The sequence below is a fragment of the Pongo pygmaeus genome, chromosome 8, assembly GCF_028885625.2.
Source record: "Pongo pygmaeus isolate AG05252 chromosome 8, NHGRI_mPonPyg2-v2.0_pri, whole genome shotgun sequence".
In the NCBI taxonomy this organism is placed as follows: Eukaryota; Metazoa; Chordata; class Mammalia; order Primates; family Hominidae; genus Pongo; species Pongo pygmaeus.
The window spans coordinates 119973761-119999374 of NC_072381.2; the positions used below are offsets into that span (position 1 = coordinate 119973761).

Genomic DNA, 25614 nt, shown 5'->3' on the forward strand with positions numbered 1-25614 from the left:
AACAGGCATATTTTAAAAGCTGAAATCTTTTTTAAAAAGTAACAGGAGCTGCCCATGTGGTAAAAATACCATGGAACAGGAGGGGAACAAAGTATGGGGGTGTCCAATAAGGGTGAAAACAGAACAGTATTTTAATGGCATGAACAGGGCTGCAGTAGCAACTATTTCTTCAACCTTCTAAAAACGGTAGTAACATTTTATGTTCCAACAAATTCATTGCAGCAACACTCCATCTGCCTGTTCACTAGTTCATACTGAGAAACATTTAAGAGAATGGATCATACCTAAAACTCTACCCAATGGTGGGTTTTGGGGGCAAAATGTAAAAGACATTTTCTTCATCCATATCAGCAGACTGAACATCTCTTTCTTGTGCTACTGCTCTCATACAGGTTTTAATCAATTTGTACCAGTAAGAGAGAGGGGGATGCTAGGCAAACATGATCAATGTTTTCAATTCAGTTTTGAGCAACATGAGCATTTTAATTGGGGTGCCAGTAGGCTCGGGTGGGTCCTTTCTTCTCTTTTCTAGGAAAACCCATCTAGCATGCTGCCAGGTGGTCAGCTCTTCTCAGGGAAGAAGGAGCCCTTCTGAATTTGCCCCGTGAAATTTCTGGGACCTATCTTACACCCTCCTCATTTCCATAATGAGGGCCATGTGCTCTAGATGTACTAATTTACCCTTAGGCCAAAATCCTGTTCCACATACTTCAAAATAATAGGAGTTGTCTAAGACAAACTCACAGCCAATATCATACTGAACAGGCAAAAGCTGGAAGCATTTCCATTAAGAACTGGAACAAGACAAGGATGCCAACTCTCACCACTCCATAGAACTGGAAGTCCTAGCCAGAGCAATTAGGCAAGAGAAAGAAATAAAAGACATCCAAATAGGAAAAAAAGTCGTCAAATGGTCTCTCTTTGCTGATGATATGATTCTATACCTGGAAAACCCTAAAGACTCCACCAAAAGGCTCCTAGAACTGACAAATGATTTCAATAAAGTTTCAGGTACAAAATAAATATACAAAAACCAGTATAATTTCTACACACCAAGAAAGTTCAATCTGAGAGCCAAGTCAAGAATGCAATCCCATTTACAATAGCCACACACACAAAAACACCTAGGAAACCATCTAACCAAAGAGGTGCAAGATGTCTACAAGGAGAATGAAACACTGCTGAAAGAAATCATAGATGATGCAACAAACAAAAAACACATTCCATGCTCATGGATTGGAAGAATCAAACTTGTTAAAATGGCTATACTGCCCAAAGCAATCTACAGATTCAATGCTATTCTTATGAAACTACCAACATCATTTTTCATAGAATTACAAAAATCTATTCTAAAATTCATATGGAACCAAAAAAGAGCCTGAATAACCAAAGCAATCCTAAGCAAAAGGAACAAAGCTAGAGGAATCACATTATCTGACTTCAAACTATACTACAAGGCTACAGTAACCAAAAGAGCATGGTACTGGTACAAAAACAGACACATAGACCAATGGAACAGAATAGAGAACCCAGAAATAAAGTTACATACCTACTACCAGCGAATCTTCAACAAAGTAGACAAAAATAAGCAATGGAGGAAAGGACTCTCTATTCAATAAACAGTGCTGGGATAACTGGCTATCCATATGCAGAAGAATGAAACTAGGCCCCTACCTATCTTGAGTTAATTTTTGTATATGAAAAATTAATTCAAGATAGATTAAAGGCTTAAGGGTAAGACCTAAAACTACAAAAATTCTAGAAGAAAACCTAAGAAATACCCTTCTGGACATCGGCCTTGGCAAAGAATTTATGACTAACTCCTTAAAAGCAATTACAACAAAAACAAAAATTGACAAGTGGGATCTAATTAAACTAAAGAGCTTCTGCACAGCAAAAGAAACTATCAACAGAGTAAACAGACAACCTACAGAATGGGAGAAAATATTTGCAAACTGTGCATCCAACAAAAGTCTATTATACAGAATTTATAAGGAATTTAATTCTACAAGCAAAAAACAAATAACTCCAAAAGTGACCAAAAAACATGTCTTCTTAAAAGAAGATATGCAAGAAGCCAACAGACATATGAAAAAATGTTCAACATCACTAATCATCAGAGAAATGCAAATCAAAACCACAACAAGATACCATATCACATCAGTCCAAACGGCTATTACTAAAAAGTCAAAAAGAAACAACAACAAACAAACAAAAAAACAGATGCTCCAAGGCTGTGGAGCATTAATAATGGGAGACTTTAACACCCCACTGTCAACATTAGACAGATCAACGAGACAGAAAGTCAACAAGGATACCCAGGAATTGAACTCAGCTCTGCACCAAGTGGACCTAATAGACATCTACAGAACTCTCCACCCCAAATCAACAGAATATACATTTTTTTCAGCACCACACCACACCTATTCCAAAATTGACCATATACTTGGAAGTAAAGCTCTCCTCAATAAATGTAAAAGAACAGAAATTGTAACAAACTGTCTCTCAGATCACAGTGCAATCAAGCTAGAACTCAGGATTAAGAATCTCACTCAAAACCGCTCAACTATGTGGAAACTGAACAACCTGCTCCTGAATGACTACTGGGTACATAACGAAATGAAGGCAGAAATAAAGATGTTCTTTGAAACCAACGAGAACCAAGACACAACATACCAGAATCTCTGGGATGCATTCAAAGCAGTGTGTAGAGGGAAATTTATAGCACTAAATGCCCACAAGAGAAAGCAGGAAAGATCCAAAATTGACACCCTAACATCACAATTAAAAGAACTAGAAAAGCAAGAGCAAACACATTCAAAAGCTAGCAGAAGGCAAGAAATAACTAAAATCAGAGCAGAACTGAAGGAAATAGAGACACAAAAAACCCTTCAAAAAATAAATGAATCCAGGAGCTGGTTTTTTGAAAGGATCAACAAAATTGATAGACCGCTAGCAAGATTAATAAAGAAAAAAAGAGAGAAGAATCAAATAGATGCAATAAAAAATGATAAAGGGGATATCACCACCGATCCCACAGAAATACAAACTACCATCAGAGAATATTACAAACACCTCTATGCAAATAAACTAGAAAATCTAGAAGAAATGGATAAATTCCTCAACACATACACCCTCCCAAGACTAAACCAAGAAGAAGTTGAATCTCTGAATAGACCAATAACAGGAGCTGAAATTGTGGCAATAATCAATAGCTTACCAACCAAAAAAAGTCCAGGACCAGATGGGTTCACAGCCGAATTCTACCAGAGGTACAAGGAGGAGCTAGTACCATTCCTTCTGAAACTATTCCAATCAATAGAAAAAGAGGGAATCCTCCCTAACTCATTTTATGAGGCCAGCATCATCCTGATACCAAAGCCTGGCAGAAACACAACAAAAAAAGAGAATTTTAGACCAATATCCTTGATGAACATTGATGCAAAAATCCTCAATAAAATACTGGCAAACAGAATCCAGCAGCACATCAAAAAGCTTATCCACCATGATCAAGTGGGCTTCATCCCTGGGATGCAAGGCTGGTTCAATATACGCAAATCAATAAATGTAATCCAGCATATAAACAGAACCAAAGACAAAAACCACATGATTATCTCAATAGATGCAGAAAAGGCCTTTGACAAAATTCAACAACCCTTCATGCTAAAAACTCTCAATAAATTAGGAATTGATGGGACGTATCTCAAAATAATAAGAGCTATCTATGACAAACCCACAGCCAATATCATACTGAATGGGCAAAAACTGGAAGCATTCCCTTTGAAAACTGGCACAAGACAGGGATGCCCTCTCTCGCCACTCCTATTCAACATAGTGTTGGAAGTTCTGGCCAGGGCAATTAGGCAGGAGAAGGAAATCAAGGGTATTCAATTAGGAAAAGAGGAAGTCAAATTGTCCCTGTTTGCAGATGACATGATAGTATATCTAGAAAACCCCATTGTCTCAGCCCAAAATCTCCTTAAGCTGATAAGCAACTTCAGCAAAGTCTCAGGATACAAAATCAATGTGCAAAAATCACAAGCATTCTTATACATCAATAACAGACAAACAGAGAGCCAAATCATGAGTGAACTCCCATTCACAATTGCTTCAAAGAGAATAAAATACCTAGGAATCCAACTTACAAGGGATGTGAAAGACCTCTTCAAGGAGAACTACAAACCACTGCTCAAGGAAATAAAAAAGGATACAAACAAATGGAAGAACATTCCATGCTCATGGGTAGGAAGAATCAATATCATGAAAATGGCCATCCTTCCCAAGGTAATTTACAGATTCAATGCCATCCCCATCAAGCTACCAATGACTTTCTTCACAGAATTGGAAAAAACTACTTTAAAGTTCATATGGAACCAAAAAAGAGCCCGCATCGCCAAGTCAATCCTAAGCCAAAAGAACAAAGCTGGAGGCATCACACTACCTGACTTCAAACTATACTACAAGGCTACAGTAACCAAAACAGCATGGTACTGGTACCAAAACAGAGATATAGATCAATGGAACAGAACAGAGCCGTCAGAAATAATGCCACATATCTACAAGTATCTGATCTTTGACAGAGCTGACAAAAACAAGAAATGGGGAAAGGATTCCCTATTTAATAAATGGTGCTGGGAAAACTGGCTAGCCATATGTAGAAAGCTGAAACTGGATCCCTTCCTTACACCTTATACAAAAATCAATTCAAGATGGATTAAAGACTTAAATGTTAGACCTAAAACCATAAAAACCCTAGAAGAAAACCTAGGCATTACCATTCAGGACATAGGCATGGGCAAGGACTTCATGTCTAAAACACCAAAAGCAATGGCAACAAAAGCCAAAATTGACAAATGGGATCTAATTAAACTAAAGAGCTTCTGCACAGCAAAGGAAACTACCATCAGAGTGAACAGGCAACCTACAAAATGGGAGAAAATTTTCGCAACTTACTCATCTGACAAAGGGCTAATATCCAGAATCTACAATGAACTCCAACAAATTTACAAGAAAAAAACAAACAACCCCATCAAAAAGTGGGCGAAGGACATGAACAGACACTTCTCAAAAGAAGACATTTATGCAGCCAAAAAACACATGAAAAAATGCTCACCATCACTGGCCATCAGAGAAATGCAAATCAAAACCACAATGAGATACCATCTCACACCAGTTAGAATGGCAATCATTAAAAAGTCAGGAAACAACAGGTGCTGGAGAGGATGTGGAGAAATAGGAACACTTTTACACTGTTGGTGGGACTGTAAACTAGTTCAACCCTTGTGGAAGTCAGTGTGGCGATTCCTCAGGGATCTAGAACTAGAAATTCCATTCGACCCAGCCATCCCATTACTGGGTATATACCCAAAGGACTATAAATCATGCTGCTATAAAGACACATGCACACGTATGTTTATTGCGGCATTATTCACAATAGCAAAGACTTGGAACCAACCCAAATGTCCAACAATGATAGACTGGATTAAGAAAATGTGGCACATATACACCATGGAATACTATGCAGCCATAAAAAATGATGAGTTCATGTCCTTTGTAGGGACATGGATGAAATTGGAAATCATCATTCTCAGTAAACTATCGCAAGAACAAAAAACCAAACACCGCATATTCTCACTCATAGGTGGGAATTGAACAATGAGAACACATGGACACAGGAAGGGGAACATCACACTTCGGGGACTGTTGTGGGGTGGGGGGAGGGGGGAGGGATAGCATTGGGAGATATACCTAATGCTAGATGACGAGTTGGTGGGTGCAGCGCACCAGCATGGCACATGTATACATATGTAACTTACCTGCACATTGCGCACATGTACCATAAAACCTAAAGTATAATAATAATAATAATAATAATAATAATAAAAGAAAAAAAAATCTTGATTGCAAAAATGTGAGGAAGCAAGAGATTGGATGTATATGTATTAAAATTAACAGTGATTATCTCTGAGTGGATTAGATTATAAATCAAAAAAAAAATGTGATCCCAATAAAAATACCACCAGGCAAAAAAAAAAAAAAAAAAAAAAATTGACATGGCGCACTGGTGGGCATGTCTTACGGAAAGCTGCTTCAGCCCAGTCCCTATTTTAGCTAGTCCTCAATTTGGTCTGGTGTCTGAGCTCCACCCCTGGAGTAGAGTCCCACCTCCTACCTCAAATTGACTAGAAACAGGCACAAAGGACGTTTCGGGATGATGAAAACATTCTACATCTTGTTTTGTGTGGTGGTAACATGGGATTATACAATTGTTAGAACTCTTCAAATTGAACATTTAAGATGTGTGTGATATATTGTATATATATTATACTTCAATATACCTTAATTCCCTCTCCAGAGAAAGCCACTTTATTAGTTTGGTGTGTATCATGCCAGACCTTTTTCTATGAGTTTCATGCATATATATGTACCTATAGAAATATTGTAGAGGGTATCAAATGGTACATATGTTTCACAACTTGATGTTTTCATTCTACAATATATCTTGGGGCTCTTTTCTTGTCAATAAATGTTGATCCTTTTTAAAAAAAAAAAAAAAAAGAAAAGGGAACACACGAACACACACACACACACACACACTGTTGGTGGGGATGTAAATTTGTTAAGTCACTGTGGAAAGCAGTTTGGAGACTTTTCAAAGAACTAAAAATGGAACTGCCATTCAACCCAGCAATACCATCACTGGGGATACAGCCTAAGAAAAATAAATTGTTCCACCAAAAGACACATGTACTCGTCTGTTCATCACAGCCCCATTTACAACAGTAAAGACATGGAATCTATCTAAGTGCCTGTCAATGGCAGATTGAATAAGGAAAATGTGGCACATATGCACAGTGAATACTATGCAGCCATAAAAGAAAATGAAATCATGTCCTCCGTAGCAACATGGATGTAGCTGGAGTCCATTATCCTAAGCAAACTAATGCAGAAACAGAAAACCAAATACTGCATGTTCTCGCTTATAATCGGGAGCTAAACTGTGGGTATATATGGACATAAAGATGGGAACAATGGACACTGGGGAATGCAAGGGTGGGGAAGCAGGCAGGGAAAGGTAGAAAAGCTACCTATTGGGTACTATGCTTATTACCTGGGTGATGATTTCAATCGTACCCTAACCCTCAGCATCACACAATACACGCATGTAGCAAACCTGCACATGTACCCACTGAATCTAAAGTAAAAGTCAAAATTAAGAAAAAAGAAAAGAAAAGAAAAGAAAGTCCTGTTCCTCTCTGCCTGGGACTACATCATCCCTGCACCTTCCTAGGCTGTCATGTGCTAGAGCTGGGCTGGAGCAAACACAGGGTACAGAACTCTCAAACACTTCACACCAATTAGCACTGCGAATACCAAATGCTTCCCATCTTCTGCCTCTGCTCTCCAACTAAATTTTTTTAAAGTTTTATTTCATCCAAGATGTTAGTCTATTCATCAAACCCTATCTTCCTAGAGAATACAAAAGTAGACTATGACACAATGTCATCTCAAACCACCAAAAATTCCATTACAGTATGGGATCTGAGTTAATCCATTTTTGCTCTGAAATCCAGAGCAGTGTAGCTGAAAGTACCACACACGGCAGCTCAAAAGTACCATCCACTGTAGCCCAGAGCTCAAAATAGCTGAGCAGAGACTCATCAACAATAATGTGAGGGGGCCACTTCCCACCAGAAATATCTTTTGCTAATGCATTGTTCTGAAAGCAAATCCTAAGCCTCAAAAAACATATTTTAAGAGTGTTTCACATTAACTTCTAAATGCACATCAAAATCAATTATCATTTCTGGGAAAGATGATAGTTACAAGCTCAACCAGATGATAAAACGGACCCCACAGCAAGGCATTTGAGAGTTTGTATTTAATTCAGAGTTTGAATTTACAATATTAAGTAAAGAACCTTGATTGGAAAGAAATCATTTTGAAACCTCTATTTATTAATAAAATCTTTGACTGCACAGTAAGCTTGTTGTTTAACCTGTTGTAGAACTTCATGTGCAAACAATATTAATTATAAACAGCTCAAGAAACAATGATATCATCCAGAAATAAATATTCTCACTCAGTTTTGTTTTGTTTTTTTTTTTGCTTTCTAAGATTTGGCCCATAACAGAAAAATAAGTATTAAAGTCTTCTACCATAGCACAGATTACTTTAGTATCAGGCATTAGGGCTGAAAATATGCACAAGAAAGAAATGAATGGCTGGCTATGCTTAACAGGAACGACCTTGTTAACCCCAGGGAATTACATTTCAAACTAGGCCACACGTTGGAATTTTGGACTCAAAGGTAAGTTTTATTAAGGTCTACATTCTCTACTATTCCTTTCCCTTTTTTAGTCTCCAGATACACAACCATACATACATGGATGACAAGATACATAAAAGGTCATGTATCTTTGCCATTTATAAATTCCAGGCACAAGAGACAGCCCCAGCCATAGCTATATGTGTGTCTATAAACTGACCTTATAAAAAAACAAAGGCACAAATACCATTTTTTACCAGAAACTACAAGAAACCATTAGCATGGGGTCTATTATCCCTCCTAAGGGGCTCTTTTTCTCTAGTTGCTGCCCTGCCCGATCTCCCCTGCTTACCTCTTCCAAATTAATATGGTAAAGACGATGCTTTCATCAACAGGTTTTCCTGCTCCACTTTGCCAAATGCTTTGATCTTGCATGTAAGCCCCCCACATCTTCCAAACATTCATCTGACTCTTCCCAAACACCAGCACTTTACTCCAGTCAATCTCCTCAGCACCGCACTGACATTCTTTTCACCACTATGGTGATGCTAACTTCACCCAGGCTCCCAGCCCCTCTCAGGTTCGCCCTCATGGCAAAGCTGACCGCCTCCTCCAGTCCCCCAGGGCTCTGCATCCTTGAGATACAGAACAATGATTGACATCTAGCTTTTAATATGATCTCTTGTGATACTCCATCCACTGTCACTATGATTGTCTCCTTGTCTTGACTGCAAGCTTACTGAAGGCAAAGACCACTTCGTATGCTTTATGTCTTCCATAATACTTACAGAGATGGACAATTATTTTTCTTAACCCCCTATTTCATACTACTTTAAATCAGGCTGGTGTCTGGACCCTGTGTCCAGAGCCAAGTTCCTCTGGCATAGCATCAGGTAAAGGGCATTTCTGCATGACATTAAGCCAGTAAGTACATCTTTGTCCCTGAAACTACCTAATTGGCATCAAAATAGTGGTGCCAAGGTAGAAACTTCACTCATCATCCAACTTCTCTAGTCTCTTAAGGCTCTTCTCAACTCTTTCAGCAACTGAAATTGACCACAACTCAATAACCTAAGAGAATTTCCATTCATATGTGCTGTGTATAGCGTTGGGCTATGCTCTAGTTTGTGTTTAGCTATACTAAGCAGGCTCTGATTACAGAGAACAAGACTGTGGCTAGTTAAGTGCACCATGGTTTAAGGTGAATGAGAAGAAACTAGAATGGGATCACAGGGTAGCAACAGGAATAATTAAAGGGCTGGGAAGGAGCACTTTAAAAAAGTAGATAGGATTAGACCAAAGAAAAAGAAGTCAGGGTAATGATGGTCTTTAAGTGTATCATGGGTTCTTTTAAGGAAATCAATGATCAACTCTTTTCCATCTGAGGACAAAATGGGAAAGCATTTGTTTTACATGTACTAAGAGATGTAGGTTACATAAACTCTAACCTTGAAGGCAATTGCAAATGAGAGCAGGCTCCTGAAGAGAGCTATTCTATCTATTTGGTTTGGAAATATTTATGATAGAATAAATGGCACATCTATCCAGGACAGCCAGCACACTCATCCTTGCGGATATGGACAATACGATCATGCTATTTTCCCGACCTAAATATCTAGGTGAAATCCCAGGGATTACACTGCAATGAAAGGAAGTCCAAACTCATCATTTTAACTACTTTCCAAAACTCCATTTCAGAAATGATATATAGTTAGTTCTTATACCTTAGGAATTAGATAATACAATTTTACCTTAAAAAAATGAAACAGAAAACCCTTAATCTGTATCTTCAACTGCGTACTCCCATCTTGATCCACTTTACTCCACAAATATCTATGCACTTTATAAGTTCACATGTCCTACATGGACTGATCCTGACCTGGTAAACATCTTAGCCTAAAATGGCAAAAATGGAAAGTACTGTTGCAGATGGGATGCTTTTCCCAAGCCTTTCATAGAACACAATCTTTTAAAAAGGCTAATTCTTGAAAAATTTATTCCAACTCATTGTTGTAATCTGAATTTTCTAATAGCTTTAGATTAACACTTTAACAATACTTTTGATGTTCATGGGCTGTCTTCATGGATCGAAAATTACAGATAGAGGAGCAAGGGATTAAAGAAGCTATCAAAAGATATCATTTCCCACACCCTCTACACATAGTTAAGACTCACACTGCTAAGTGGTAACAGACTCTATCAAAATATCATTCTATTCTATATAAGGATTTCTGCCGATGCTACCCTGAAAGAAGAGCTTACATGATCTGATTTTTTTTTTAATTTTCCACAGATGCCCAGTGTTCAGAATTCTCTTTAAAATAATACGGCTATAAATAACATACAAAACTACTTCCATTTTTGAAAGGGAATAATGTTATTCTGATTAATGTTTAAAGTGCCATCTTTTCAATGACAATAGGAGCATCACAGTTCCATTTATTTCTAGTAGAAAGTTTGCTTGCTCAAATTAAGGTAACTGTCAACTCTAGCCACATCTGTGTACTCACCACCCACTGCCCTGAACAAGGCAGCCCCCACACCTGACTACGCCTACCATGCTCCCCTCTTTAGTCCTGGGAAGGCTATTTGGTTTTCTGGAGGTTTATGTTCAAATCTTGTGTGCTCCTTGGCAACATCCCCAGACCAATGAGACTGAGCTCTAAGTGGTCTCTGAATCACTGGCCTCTGGCGTCTGAACCGCTCACCTGCACCTGTCCTGCTACCAGCTATGCTTCCACTAGTAAGCACCTTGCTCTCCAGCTCACAGGTTCTTCAGGGGTAGGTACCATGTCATATATACCTTTAAACCCATCATATTTATATGACCATTTGAATGTCTGATTAATATCCCTATGAAGGCAGAGATCACGTCTGTATATAATTTGATTATGTATAACTTATTTTTGAGTGCCTGAGCACTCAGAATTTATGCTATGCCCCTAGCTTAACCAGGGTTTTCATCATTGATGATCATTTGATTTCAATTTTCAGCTTTGAACTTCTGGGTGCAGAAAAATTGTATGATAGGGAGTTTCTCACTCTTGCTCCCTTGCTCCTCCTCAGAATCACAGGGCACACCTGGGTACCAGGACGTTTCCCATCTCCCCATTGCCAGTGAGGTGAGGGTAGAGCATGAGTTCTTCTGCCTGTTCTTTAGTTGAGTGTCTCCTACCTACATTCTACAATTAATGAGGCTATTTTGAAAAAAAGCCCAATTCCATGGAATTTCCTAGGCCACAAAGGCCATGATCAGAGAACCTTTATCTAGATGGAACGGAACAGGTAGCTGAAATACTCTTCTTCTTCTTTTTTTTTTTTTTTTTTAGACGGAGTCTTGCTCTGTCTCCCAGGCTGGAGTGCAATGGTGCCATCTCAGCTCACTGCAACCTCCACCTCCACAGTTCAAGCAATTCTCCTGCCTCAGCCTCCTGAGTAGCTGGGACTACAGGCGTGCACCACCATGCCTGGCTAATTTTTTTGTATTTTTAGTAGAGATGGGGTTTCATCATGTTGGCCAGGCTGGTCTCAAACTCCTGACCTCAAGTGATCCGCCCGCCTCGGCCTTCCAAAGTATCGGGATTACAGGCATGAATCACCGTGTCTGGCCTGAAATACTCTTTCTTTTGTCCTTTTCGTGGACCTATATTTTTCCCCCTCCATCACCCCACTACCAATTCAAGCTAGAAACTTCCCGCCCTATGTCCAACAAAGCAGTGGTTCTCAAACTTGGAATATTTAATTTATGCACTGCATAATGATATTTCAGTCAACAACAGATTGCCTGTACAATGATGGTCTCATAAGATCATAATGGAGCTGAAAAATTCCTATCACCTAGTGATGACTTGGCCTAGGATAATGTGTACATTTATGTCTTAGTTTAACAAAAAAAGTTTTAAAAGTTTTAAAAACACAAATTTTAAAGATAGAGAAAAGCTTATAGAACAAGGATATTAAAAAAGAAAATTTTTTGTATAGCTGTACAATGTGTGTGTGTGTGTCTGTGTGTGTGTTTTTTTTTTTTTTAAGAGACAGGGTCTTTGATGGGCACAGTGGCTCATGCCTGTAATCCCAGCACTGTGGGAGGCTGAGGCAGGTAGATCACCTGAGGTCAGGAGTTTGAGACTAGCCTGGCCAGCATGGTGAAATCTGTCTCTCCTAAAAATACAAAAATTAGCTAGGTATGGTGGTGCACACCTGTAATCCCAGCTACTTGGGAGGCTGAGGCATGAGAATTACTTGAACCTGGGAGGCAGAGATTGCAGTGAGCCAAGATCACACCACTGCACTCCAGCCTGGGTGACAGAGCGAGACTCTGTCTCAAAAAAGAGAGAGAGAGAGAGAGAGAGAGAGGGGGGCTTGGTATGTTGCCCAAGCTGGAGTGCAGTGGCTAATCACAGGTGCGATCATAGTCCATTATAGCCTTGAACTACTGGGCTCACTTGATCCTCCTGCCTCAGCCTCCTGAGTAGCTGGGACAACAAATGTGTGCCACCATGCCTGGCTCTTTCTTTTTTCTTTTTTTAGAGTTTGTTTTAAGCTAAATGTTTTACAAAAGAGTCAAAAAGTTTTTAAAAATAAAGTTTATAAAGTAAAAATTACAGGGAGCTAAGGTTAATTTATTAGTAAAGAAAAACATTATTAATAAATGTAGCATAGTCTATGTGTACAGTGTTGATAAAGTCTACAGTAGTGTACAGTAATGTCCTAGGCCTTCGCAGTCACTCCCCACTCACTGACTCACATAGAGCAACTTCAGTCCTGTAAGCTCCATTCATGGTAAGTGCCCTAAACTGGTGTACCATTTTTAGTTTTTATACTGTATTTTTACTAAACCTGATCTATATTTAGATATGTTTAGATACACAAATACTTACCATTGGGTTACAATTGCCTACAAAATTCAGTCCAGTAACATGCTATACAGCTTCATAGCCTAGGAGTAATAGGCTATACCATATGGCCTAGCTGTGCAGTAGGCTATACTAGCTAGGTTTGTGGAGGTACACTCTATGATGTTCACACACAATGGAATGACCTAATGATGTGTCTCTTAGAACATACCCCCCATTGTTGAGTGACACAAGATGTGCTTACTTAAGAAGCTGGTTGAAAATGCTAGACCCCAACCACGGAGATGCTGACCGTGAGACTAGAGGTGAGAGGTCAGGAATGTGAACCATTAATCAGCGTCTGGGTCACTCTGGGTTAGGTTCTTCTTGGTCCACACTTTATGAACTCTGCACTAAAGAGTTTTAGAAGTTTAACCCCTCCCCAATTAGCTTTTAAACTGTATACATAGTATTTCGTGATACATGATATCTACTGAAGTTCTTCCTACTTCTCACTGAAGGTTCTGCTACTTGTAATGTGAATAAGGAGAAACTCAGGGTTTTAGTTAGTTTTAGTTCTGCAGGCATAGCAGAAAGCCTGTCACTGTTGCTGAGGTACATTGTAAATACTCTGTCCCGGAAGGAAAGTGAGATCCACCCTGAGCCTTGCCCAGGATTTTCATGGCAGATAGTGGGACATTGGGGACCTACAGGCAAAGGATGAAGAAGACACTTTGAAGGTACCCCCAAATGCCACTTCCATCACAGAGAAAGTCTACTCCAAGCTGTTCTGCATGGGTTTAATATGGACAAAAAATTTTTTAAGGTGCTTATTTCATTTGGTCTTGGTTGACCTTATCAAGGAACCCTCCTTTTGTCCTCTATCTCCCACTTGGTCTAGAATACCTCTCTAGACACCATCAAAATCCCTTCTCAGATTAAATGGAAGAAAATCATGGCCAACACAGAGTCAACTCTTATATCACACTTTTCAACTACAATACAAATTTCACTAATTCAATCTAATTAGTGGCAGACCAATCTCACCATAATAGTTCAACTGTTTCACTATATTTATGTAAGTGCAGTTTTTCTACTTCTCAATAGATGTCATGGCTATAATATGGTAAAGTTGACTCTGAAGACTACATTGAAAATGACCTCATCACTTCAGATGCAAATTCAAGCATGCCATCAGGATGGGCGTTTCTTGGAATTTCCCAGTTTCACTCAGATACCACCTTCACTATTATTTGCCATAGTTTTTATCTACCTATTCTATTTCCTTAATTTAAAAAAAAAATCAGTTTACCTTTATTAAATATGACTATTTAAAAAAGGCAAATATATACCACTGTCTTAAGTCAATAGCCAGTTATCATTTCCTCTATATATAATCTGTAAAAATAAATATTAAATGGTATAATTAAATTTGAGCTTCGATACTATTGTCTGATAAAATCCCTGGGCCTGAAATCTGTTCTATCTTTGTTATAAAGATATTCTGCTTCATCAAAGTAGAAGGATAAAAAAAGGATTAAAGAGAGAATACTTTCCCACTGTGTGAAAAATGCTGGGAACCACATAAAAAAATTCTTCCTTCTCATACTTAACAAAAATATTAACTGAAACCAAGTCTTAGTGACCTGGATTGAATAATATATTAATCTGTAAATAATTTAATAATTTGTAAATAACTATCTATAAATAGTACAGGTGGCATCTCTTACCTGAAATGCCTAAGACCAGAAGCATTCCAAACTTTGGATTTTTTTCAGATTTTGGAATATCTGCATTATATACTTCCTGGTTGAGCATCCTTAATTCAAATATCCGACATCCAAAACGCTCCCACGAGCACTTCCTTTCGGTGTCCTGTTAGCTCTCAAAAAGTTTTAGAGTTTTGGAGAATTTCAGATTTGAAATTTTTGGATCAGGGATATTCAACCCATATATCACTCAATGATAAACATTTCAATCATTCAAGTCAATATATATTATTGAGTGCCTACTATAAGTTAGACTTTTTTCCTAAGAATTGCTAGCACAAACTCCCTGCCCCACTGATGCCTATATTCTTGTCAGAGGACACAGGCAATAAACAAATAAACCATACATAAATTATATAATACATAAATACATATATATGTGCACACACATGCACAGATATATACACATATACACATCAGATGGTGTCAAGGATGGCCTCATTGATAAGTGACATTTGAGAAGAGACCCAAAGTAGGTATGGGAGGGCACCAGGCACACATATCCGAGTGAAGAGCTTGTCAAGGCAAAGAAATAGTAAGTGCAAAGGTCCTGAGGCTATTTGGCACTTGGTATGTTTAAGAACGATCAGGAAGGACTGCAGAATTCAGCAGAGTGAGCCAGGAAGAAAATGGAGGGAGATGAGCTCAGAGAGAAACAGTGGGGAGGGGATTTGAAGGTCAAATTGAGGTCTGTGGATTTCATTCCAAAAGATGAGAAGTTCTTGGGAAAGGTGACAGGATCTGACCTTTTTTTAAGGATCATCTCAGCTGTTGCATTGAAAATAAACTGAGGGAGAAGTGGGGTGAGACTGTGGGTAAAGGCAGATGCAGAGAGACCCACTAAAATGCTTAATCCAGGCAAGAGGTAACGGTGGCTTGGACCAGGGTGGTTATCTTTGGGATCATGATAAATGGTCAGATTTTGTACATATTATGAAGATGGGGCCATCAGGACTTGTTGATGGATTATTTGTGGCACATGAGATAAAAAGAGAAGTTAAGAATGACTCCAAGGCTCTTAACCTGAGCAAGTGGAAGGAAAGTCTTGATATCTGATGAAATTAGAAGGCTGGAGAAGAAGGTTGGGGGTGGGTATGGGGCTAATCAGGAGAGTTTGATTTGAGATGTCTACTGGAAATGCGGAGAAGGCTGCTGAAGATACTAGTCTGGACTGCAGAGGAGAAGTACAGACTTGGAAATCGTCAGGGAACAGATGGTGTTTAAACCATGAGACTGGATGAGGTCACTAGAAAGTAGGCAGGGAGAAGAGGTCTGAGCATGGGGCACTCAATGGTTCAGGGCCAGGAGATAAGAAGAACCAGCAATATAAGTGGTGAAATGCTTATTTTAAAAATGATTGATGAAAATTTCAATTTTCTTCCTTCTATAGTACAAACTCTCTCATAACCTTGGTTGTACTAATCGTTTTCTTAGATAATTTGTTCTTCCTTGATAAAGCTGGGTGAACTTCAGCATGCCTTTCCTCAAGAAATAAGCATTCACAGACATGACCTTAGAGTTGTCAAGAACTGTAAAGAATCTGAGATTTTACCCTACTTGCAAGCTAACAAGTTCACCTGCTCCAGTGTAATGGATATTGGCAGAAGACATGAAACTCCTGGATCAGAAACAAAAGACTCATAACACAGTGGGCAGCATGAGTTTTGTATTTGTTACTGGTTTCTCCATGCTCCCCAAATCCCTTGGGGCAACATTAGTAGGCTAGCTGGATGCTGCACTCTCAGTGGGTTTGTATAAGAGCTGAGGAACCCTGAGCTTAGGAAGCCCCACTCTTGTATAACGAGTTACAAGAAAACCGGCCCAATACTTCCTCCAGAGGCAGACATTATCTTTATTGTACTAGACAGCAAACAAATCTGCCCTTGACTCTGGAGGGAAAAACTATTTCTATCTTCCAGGGCTGTTTGTTGTGCAAATGTCCTTGAAAAGATAATTCAAAACAAAAAGTTATCAGCACCTCAGCTCACAAGAGACTTATGGATAATTATCTCCCAACAAGAGTCAAAATCAGTAAGCAGTGTATTTTGGAAAGATTATGAGACCTTACCCTGTTTCAGTTTGGAATTCAAAACTAAATATTTTAAAAACTAAATTATATTTATTTGACAAGGTAACACTTCAACATGGCAAAAAAATTCAAAAAATAAAATACTCAGGATCATCCTTTACTAAACAAAGACAGTATGAAAGTGGGTTCCCACTTGCAATAAGAAGAGAGCACATTTATATCACACTTATGTTTCTCTCATTTTGGTTAACCTGCCTTTTAATCAGTTTGTGAATGACTAAGATTCTCTAGATAGGTAATAAAAGGCTGAGCTCTGCTTTTGGAGAATGCAAGAAACTACTTCTATTTTTCTGGTGTTTTATCAGTTTTCTAGTTTTGCCCCAAAATAACCCATATCCAGTCTGCCCCTGTGAGCCCAGATGAGAAAGCTAAGGGTCTAAACCAGAGTGAAACTAAGCAGCAGCAACAGTTTAACCAAGAACTGCCTGAGCATATGTTTCCTTACCTGTGGTATCTGCCAGGCAGGCTTGTAGCACAGTCATCTGTGATAGATATCTTTACTTGCACTCTTTCTTTTCAGAAGATAATGTTACTGTCTAGTAGCCATTTGAAGACACACATTATAGTAAAGCAATTGATAAATCTTTGGGACTAGCTATGCCATTAAAAACATTTACAAGGCTGGGTGCGGTGGCCCATACCTGTAATCCCAGCCCTTTGGGAGGCAGAGCCAGGTGGATCACCTGAGGTCAGGAGTTTCAGACCAGCCTGGCCAACATGGTGAAACCCCATCTCTACTAAAAATACAAACATTAGCTGGGCATGGTGGCGAGTGCCTGTAATCCCAGCTATTAGGGAGGCTGAGGCAGGGGAATAGTTTGAACCTGGGAGGTGGAGTTTGCAGTGAGCCAAGATTGTGCCACTGCACTCCAGCCTGGGCAACAGAGTGAGACTCTGTCTCAAAACAAAACAAATTTATGAATAGCCAAGTTCTAAATAAACATACGGTTATTGTTCATTCATTCATTCATTCATTCACCTTATGAGTACCCGCCATGTCAGGCATTGTTCTAGGCACTGGGTTTATAGTGAACAAAACAGACAAAAATCTCTGCCCTCAAAGAGCTTGCTCTCTAGTAGGAGGTGAAGATAAATTAATACAATGTATTAAATGATGCAAAAGAAAAAAGATAAGGCAGGGACATGTGATATAGGGAGTTGTTGATTTTATATATGGGACAGCCCAGGAAAGGATCACTGAAAACAGACAATTTGGCTGAACAATCTTCTTGATTCTCTGGGCAGTCTCCTTGGTCCTTGTTCTTTTCTAAATGGTCTAGAACTTTCTGGCAAAAAAAAAAAAAAATAGATCTTGGTCCTTACCCTGAAAAATGCTCATGATAAACGACAATAGTTATAATGAATTATAGATCAAAATAATGAACAAAATATATAATATGTATACTTAAAATGAACTATAATTCACATTTAAAGAGACACTTAGAAATGCCAGACAGTGCTAATTTGTCCTTTGTTAGAAGCAATTCCCCTAGAGAAGAATCTGCACAAATACCAACACATTCAAATCCAAATAGAGATGAATGCTTCCCTTTTGTTTTCAGGTTTCTTATTCTCTAATACAGCATAAAATACAATCATGATACAGACAAAGTAAAACATTAAAAACCTATCACTGGAACAATATGACAGAATGAACAGATCACATTAAAACAACTCCTTTAAGTTAGTGGGATGAAGGCTGTAATGGACGAGGATGCAAAACAAAGTGAATACTGAAGATAGAATAGCTCCACTCAGAACCCTGCAGCCATGTTCTACTCCCACTGGGTTATTATAAGAAATACCATAAGCTTTTGGGATCTGCTTTTCATTTAATTACAGAATCCATCCATCAATTAAACCACTTTCTTCATCTCATTACCACCCGGGTACATTTTCCGAGGTGAGAAATGGGAATTAGGTTCTCCTTCCTTCAGATGCTGGCATCTCGTAGTATTCAGTTCCTGCCTTTTGCTGCCTTTTGCTCTTTCCCAGGGAAATTTCACACACAATTATATAGCTCCAGCCATTATCCACATGCCAAGGGCTTCCGAATTCTTCTTCCCAACATAGACCACTATCTCAGAGCCCTACTGGACTCTGGATGTACCATGTTACTCAACCCCAATATACCCCAAACTGAACTCATCTTTCTCCAGCACTGCCCTGCGAGGTGCTTCTATATTTTCATAGTTGGTGGCAACTCCATCTATCTACCCAGGCAGCTCAGCTGGACACGTGGATCCCTCTTCACTCCTCCCACTCAGTCAGTCATCAAATTCTATCAACCCTAACTTTGTCTCTTAAATCTTCTATTTTCTATTGCACCTGCCATTACCTTACACTAGTCCCACCTGTGGCTCTCCCCGTCTCCATTCCAACTCCCCTGTGGCCCTCCCAGCCTGCATGCTATGCACCTCTCCATCACAGGACTTATTACTTGGTCTCGTAAATGTTGCTTACTTATATGTCTCTTCTAATACCCCAGGAGTTCGTTGACAACCTGGTATGCTGTCTCTATTATTAGCACTTAGCACAGTGTCCTGCATGGAGTATGTGTTCAATTAACATTTAGTAAATGGGCCTAGCAAGGTGGCACATGCCTGTATTCCCATCTACTCAGGATCACTTGAGCTCAGGAGTTTGAGACCAGCCTGGGCAACACAGTGAGACCCCCCATCACAATATACAACATGTAGTAAATGGATGAGTACCTCATGAACCATCAGATCCCACAATGTCAGGCATTTTAGAAAGTGAGATGAGTTCACCAACACAATTTCTGCTCACCAATCCCTACCTTGTCACAGCTAAACCTGTGAAGTCATGGGGTCTGAAACTGATCTAAGTTTGTGCTATCAACTCTAACTCCTCCATCGCAACCCTTTCCCACCTTCATATTTGTTTAGCTCTTGTGTAAAATGTTCAGTGTCCCCTTTCTCCTTTTTTTTCAAAACCTATTTTTAGCAAAAAGAGTTCATCCTTGCTTTTCATTCCCAAACGCATTTACATCTTTGGCCTTTCTTTCTAGGGGAAATCAACCTCTGCCACCACTCAAGAAATAGAAGGCTTTGCCGACAAGGTATACATGTGAAGGAGAGGCAGGTGGGAGGGAGGGAAGGGAATTCCAGGGAGAAAGCTTGGCTGGACTCGAGGTCACAGTCAGAACTGGAATGTGCCTCCTGTGCACTCAGCCAGGTCTTGACCAAAAGCCTGGGCTTGTTTTGGCACATGCTCCCCACCCAAAATCCTCTGTCCCAGGACATCAGTTCAGCACCTGAACATCGCCACTCTAGGTGAAACAGGAAGAAAACAAAATTGTTGTTTTAGGACTTGGTTGCAATTGGGTCACTTGGGCTAGGAGGAAGACAGCATTCCTCAGGTAAAAGACTGCTATTGCTGCTGGGACTTATAGAAAGTAAAGACGCTAAGGAAATTCAGAGTGCTGATCTGATTAGGATGGAGAGAGAAGGGTCTTTGGAGAGAGAAGGGTCTTTGTAGAGAGAGCAAGCCCTATCAAGATGGTACAGATGAGGTTTGGAATAAGTCTGAAAAATGGCCCTGGCTTGTACTTTCTGATCAATTTTCCCATAAACCTAAAACTGCTCTAAAATGAAGGAAAGAAATGAAAGAAGGAAATGAAAGAAAAGAAAAGAAGGGAAGGGAAGGGAAGGGAAAGGAAGGAAGGAAAAGGAAAGAAATAGAATGGAATGAGAAGGGAAGATAAGGAAAGGAAAGGATGAAAGAAAAGAAAAACAAAAAGAAAAGAAAATAAACGAAAAGAAAAGAAAAGGCTCTAGCTAATGAGAAACGTCTCATGTCGGAGATGGCCTGAGAATACGAGGGCAGTTGGTGCCTATTCTGCGCTGTGACCTCCCACCATTAGCCCAGACCTTCAGTAAGTCTGCTGAAAACAGCAGTGGGGTAGTGGTACTATGGAAGAGGAGGGAGAGGAAAAAGTTGTGGGATGAAGCGATGAAAAAGGCACAGCACTCACAGGAGGAGACCAAGACTTTGACACTGGCAAGAATTTGGAGTGAGGGAACCACAGGAATGCACACCTCGAAGAATCTTTAGAACTGTGCTGTCCAATACAGTAGCCGCTAACCACATGTGGCTACTGACCATTTGAAATGTGTCTAGTCCAGGCCGGGCGCAGTGGCTCACGCCTGTAATGCCAGCACTTTGGGAGGCCAAGGTGGGAGGATCACCTGAGGTCAGGAGTTCAAGACCAGCCTGGTCAACATGGTAAAACCCCATGTCTACAAATAATACAAAAAAAATTAGCTGGGTGTGGTGGCACAACCCTGTAACCCCAGCTACTCGGGAGGCTGAGATAGGAGAATCGCTTGAACCCGGAAGGCAGAGGTTGCAGTGAGCCAAGATCACTCCACCGCACTCCAGCCCGGGCGACGAGAGTGAAACTCCATCTCAAAAAAAAAAAAAAAAAAAAAAAAAGGAAACGTGCGGCCGGGTGCAGTGGCTCACACCTGTATCCCCGCGTGCTTTGGGAGGCCAAGGCAGGTGGATCACAAGGTCAAGAGATAGAGACCATCCTGGGCAACATGGTGAAAACTCGTCTCTACTAAAAAAAATACAAAAATAAGTAGCTGGGTGTGGAGGCACACACCTGTAGTCCCAGCTACTCAGGAGGCTGAGGCAGGAGAATCCCTTGAACCCGGAAGGCGGAGGTTGCAGTGAGCTGAGATCACGCCATTGCACTCCAGCCTGGCAACAGAGTGAGACTCTGTATCAAACAAACAAAACAAAACAAAAACAAAAACAAATAAAAACAGAAATGTGTCTGGTCTAAACTGAGATGTGTTAAGGTAGTATGAAAAAAAAGAATGTCAAGTATCTCAATACTTTTTATATTACTTGTTGAAATGATAATATTTTGGACAGGGTTAAATAAAATATTTTAATGAAAATTAACTACACCTTTCCCTTTTAACCTTTTCAATATGGCTATTAGAATATTTAGAACAAGTGGCTTGCATTTTTTTTAATTTATTTTTTAAGTTTTGGGGTGCATGAGCAGGATGTGCAGGTTTGTCACACAGGTAAACGTGTGCCAGCTTGCATGGTATTTCTACCTGAAGCACTTCACCCTTGCAAGGCTCCCCCACAGTTATAGCAGTGATGACAGTGCTGTTCTAGAATCTTGGGAAAAGTCACAGACTCCCTATGGTATAAGGCATGGGGAACCTAAACCACTTTCCTCAGATATTAAAGAAAAGCGTGATTCCAGACTGTTGGGACACAAGATAGTAGCCATTGCCAGATTAAGTGTGAGAAAATATAAATTTATAAGGATAAATGACTCATTTATTTTAGTAACATTTTGTTAAACTGAAAAATAATTCCTACAGATAGCAAGTATTCTTAAAATAGAATTTAATTTAAACAAAAACTCAACTTTTCAAGAGCACATTTATAGTATGAAACAAGATATACGATACAACTTTCCAAGATGAGGAATTTACATTTGGTCCATAGAATTAAACTAAAAGAGAAAAAAAGCAAGGAGCTTTCACCCCACAGGGGATGAATGAATGTCTGTTCAAACACCTTGATGTGTTGAACAGTGAGTGCCCAGATCTGAGTCTACTACTTCATACTTTCAAAGTAGAAATATAAAATATATAGAGAGCTTGGTGCAGTGGCTCACGCCTGTAATCCCAGCACTTTGGGAGGCTGAGGCAGGAGAATACCTTGAGATTAGAAGTCTGAGAACAGCCTGGCCAACATGATGAAACGACATCTCTGCTAAAAAAAAAAAAAAACACACACACACAAAAATTAGCTGGGCACAGTGGCAGGTGCCTGTAATCCCAGCTACTTGGGAGGCCAAGCCAGGAGAATTGCTTGAACCTAGGAGGCAGAGGTTGCAGTGAGCTGAGATCACACCACTGCACTCCAGCCTGGCAACAGAGCGAGACTCCATCTCAAATAAATAAATAAATAAATAATAAAATAGAATAAATATAATAAAAAATATATGTGGCTGCAGTCATTTATGGATTGTATTTATTTCATACCAAATCTATCCTTTGAGCCATGTCTCAATAAATTTATGAGAAAAAATAAAAATATAATGCTGACTCCAAGTTAGCTAAACTGGATATAACTAGAAAACATTTTTTCTCTGACATACCCCCTAAGAAGCTCTAATTGGGTTCTATATTAGTATACACTTATCTGGTATATGGAATCTGCAAACTTCAGACCTGGGATGATACAAGTTTCATATCGTCTAGTCTCTTTATTTTACAGATAAGGACACTGCGCCACACAGAGACAAGTAACTTGTCTACAATCAGACAGCTGCTTAATGGCAAGGCAGGACTCAAGCCACATAACGTGACAGCCCAGCACCCTGGGTGTGACCTTGATATTTCCTCATGGCCAACTTGGGTTGGGTGAAAACTGGGGTTCATCATACTTACTCACAGGGGTTTTCAGGAGGATTAACTAATCCCTCTCTGAGATGTGGACACAGCATTTGTAATGCATGTCATGCATTGAGCATTGAGCATTGAGCTCATTTGAGGGAGTCAAGCTCATGCCCTTCACCCCTTCCACCTTCTTACCCTAGCTACACATGCTAGTGTTCTTTCTCCTGAAAACTTTACTCTCAGTGTAAGGAACAGCTGTGGACTCCAGGAAAGTACTCCCTCCTCCTTTATTCATGTATTTCATGGTCACTAGGAGACTGGAACCTACCCAGTAGCCCCCGTGGCTGTGGATAGATGGCTTAGGATGACAGTGCTAAGTCTTTGTGATGTATGACACTCAAAATGAAACCCCGTTTCCAGAAATGAAGGTGCTTACCACAAGCAGGGCATAGGAATGAGGGTGTGTAGGGCACAGAGTAAATCTGCAGAGTGCACTCCGAGTCTCATGTCCCTTCCTTCTCTGACATCCTTGAACCCCATCTTGAGCTACCCGGACATGCCCTCAGCCCAAGTAACCTATTTATCAAACAAACACACAAAACCATTCTTCTTCCTGTTTTTCCCCAGCTGGCCATGCCCTGGCTCTGAAATAACAGGTCGGTATATTTCATACAAAGATGCCAATCTTTGTAAACCCCAAAAGGTAAGCTTGTTAATAGAAATCAACACCAAACTGGTAGCTTCTTGGATGGGAGGGCTTTTTCTGCTTAGAGGTCTCCCAAGTGTTCTTGCTTAATTCTCACATCTCAATACACACACACACACACACACACACACACACACACACACACACAGAAGCCAGTGACTTGGCATCCAATCTTGCAAGTTTTCCAGGCCTCCTATAATTAATGGGTATTAGGACAAGCTACTTTGTAGTAGGAGTTCCTCATTTCAGAGAAAAAGAAAAATAAGGCAAAAACCACAGAACTGTATTTTTACTGCTCTCTCTTTTTTTTTTTTTTTTTTTTTTTTTAAGACGGAGTCTCACTCTTGTTGCTCAGGCTGGAGTGCAATGGCACAATCTCAGCTCACTGCAACCTCCGCCTCCCGGGTTCAAGTGATTCTCCTGCCTCAGCCTACAGAGTAGCTGGGATTACCGGTGCCCACCACTGTGCCCGGCTAATTTTTTTATTCTTAGTAGAGACGGGGTTTCACTATGTTGGCCAGGCTGGTCTCGAACTCCTGACCTCAGGTGATCCACCCGCCTCAGCCTCCCAAAGTGCTGGGATTATAGGCGTGAGCCACCGCGTCCGGCCTTTTTACTGCTTGTTCTCAGTGTTAGTCCCTTCTTCCAGGAGAAGGGGCCTCAGTGAGCACCCAAAGGTCCATGAATCACTGGTTTTAGCAGGACTCGTTCTCGCCCTAGAGTCTAACTGAATCCCAAACTGGCAGTAAATGATGTCAGGGCTTCTGAGGGCATTTGCTTATCATCCAGTGACCCGATGTGGAGTTAAGGGGATGGGCTGGACCCAAGGCAAGCCCCAACCGTGGCATGCCACTGAGCCACGAAGCTGGAGGAACCATACCTTTGCAGGTGAAACACTTGATGTGGAAATGTTTGGTCTGGACCCGAAGCACTTCACCCTTGCAAGGCTCCCCACATTTATGGCAGTGAATGACAGGCTTCTCTGATGGGTGGTGAGGGTCCTGAGGGTGGGCCACTGAAAGAAAATCAACAAAAGATCCAGGTGAGTAGACAGCATTCCTGCAAAAGGGATCATCATGGTATCTCTGTAATTTTGGTGTCAAATGAGCCACAAAGATTGATTCGACAGTGCGAACGGAGCAGTCCCTCCAAGCCATAATCCTGGAGACACAAAGACCCATAAGACAGTTGTGGCTTTGACAGTCCAGGGGGGAAAACACCAGGCGTGTTCCTCAATGGAGCCTGCTGTCTTCTCCCTTCCTCCCAAACTTCTCTAGGATGACACCATTGAACTACTGAATACACAATCTTGCTTAGTTCAATATTTTGTAATGTGGATTTGCTATATGTCTTTATCTTGATTTAGAAGGCACCTTCAGAAGGAGTTCACTGTGGACTGTAAGTCCTTGAAGATGGGAACCATTTCTTAAAGTTTATCCTTTTTGTCTCACAGTTGTATTTCTCCCTCCTTCTCCCAGCTTCTAGGGACATAGCAGAATGTTCATGTACCAAAGGTGCTCAGTAAATGTTTCTTTACTTATTAATTAG

At 40.1% G+C, this 25614-nt stretch overlaps 1 protein-coding gene across 16 annotated transcripts in view; it reads right to left on the minus strand.

Annotated features, from left to right (window-relative positions):
- Positions 1-25614, minus strand: part of ABLIM1 (actin binding LIM protein 1) — a 339345-nt gene that overhangs the window by 149881 nt on the left and 163850 nt on the right. For all 16 annotated transcript variants that reach the window (XR_010127472.1, XR_010127476.1, XR_010127477.1 and 13 more), the window contains exon 2: positions 24947-25081. Coding sequence is in view for 4 of the 16 variants with exons in the window: in XM_054503860.2 (XP_054359835.1) it covers positions 24947-25081 (135 nt within the window). In the remaining 12 variants the exon portion in view is untranslated. The remainder of the gene's footprint in view (positions 1-24946; positions 25082-25614) is intronic.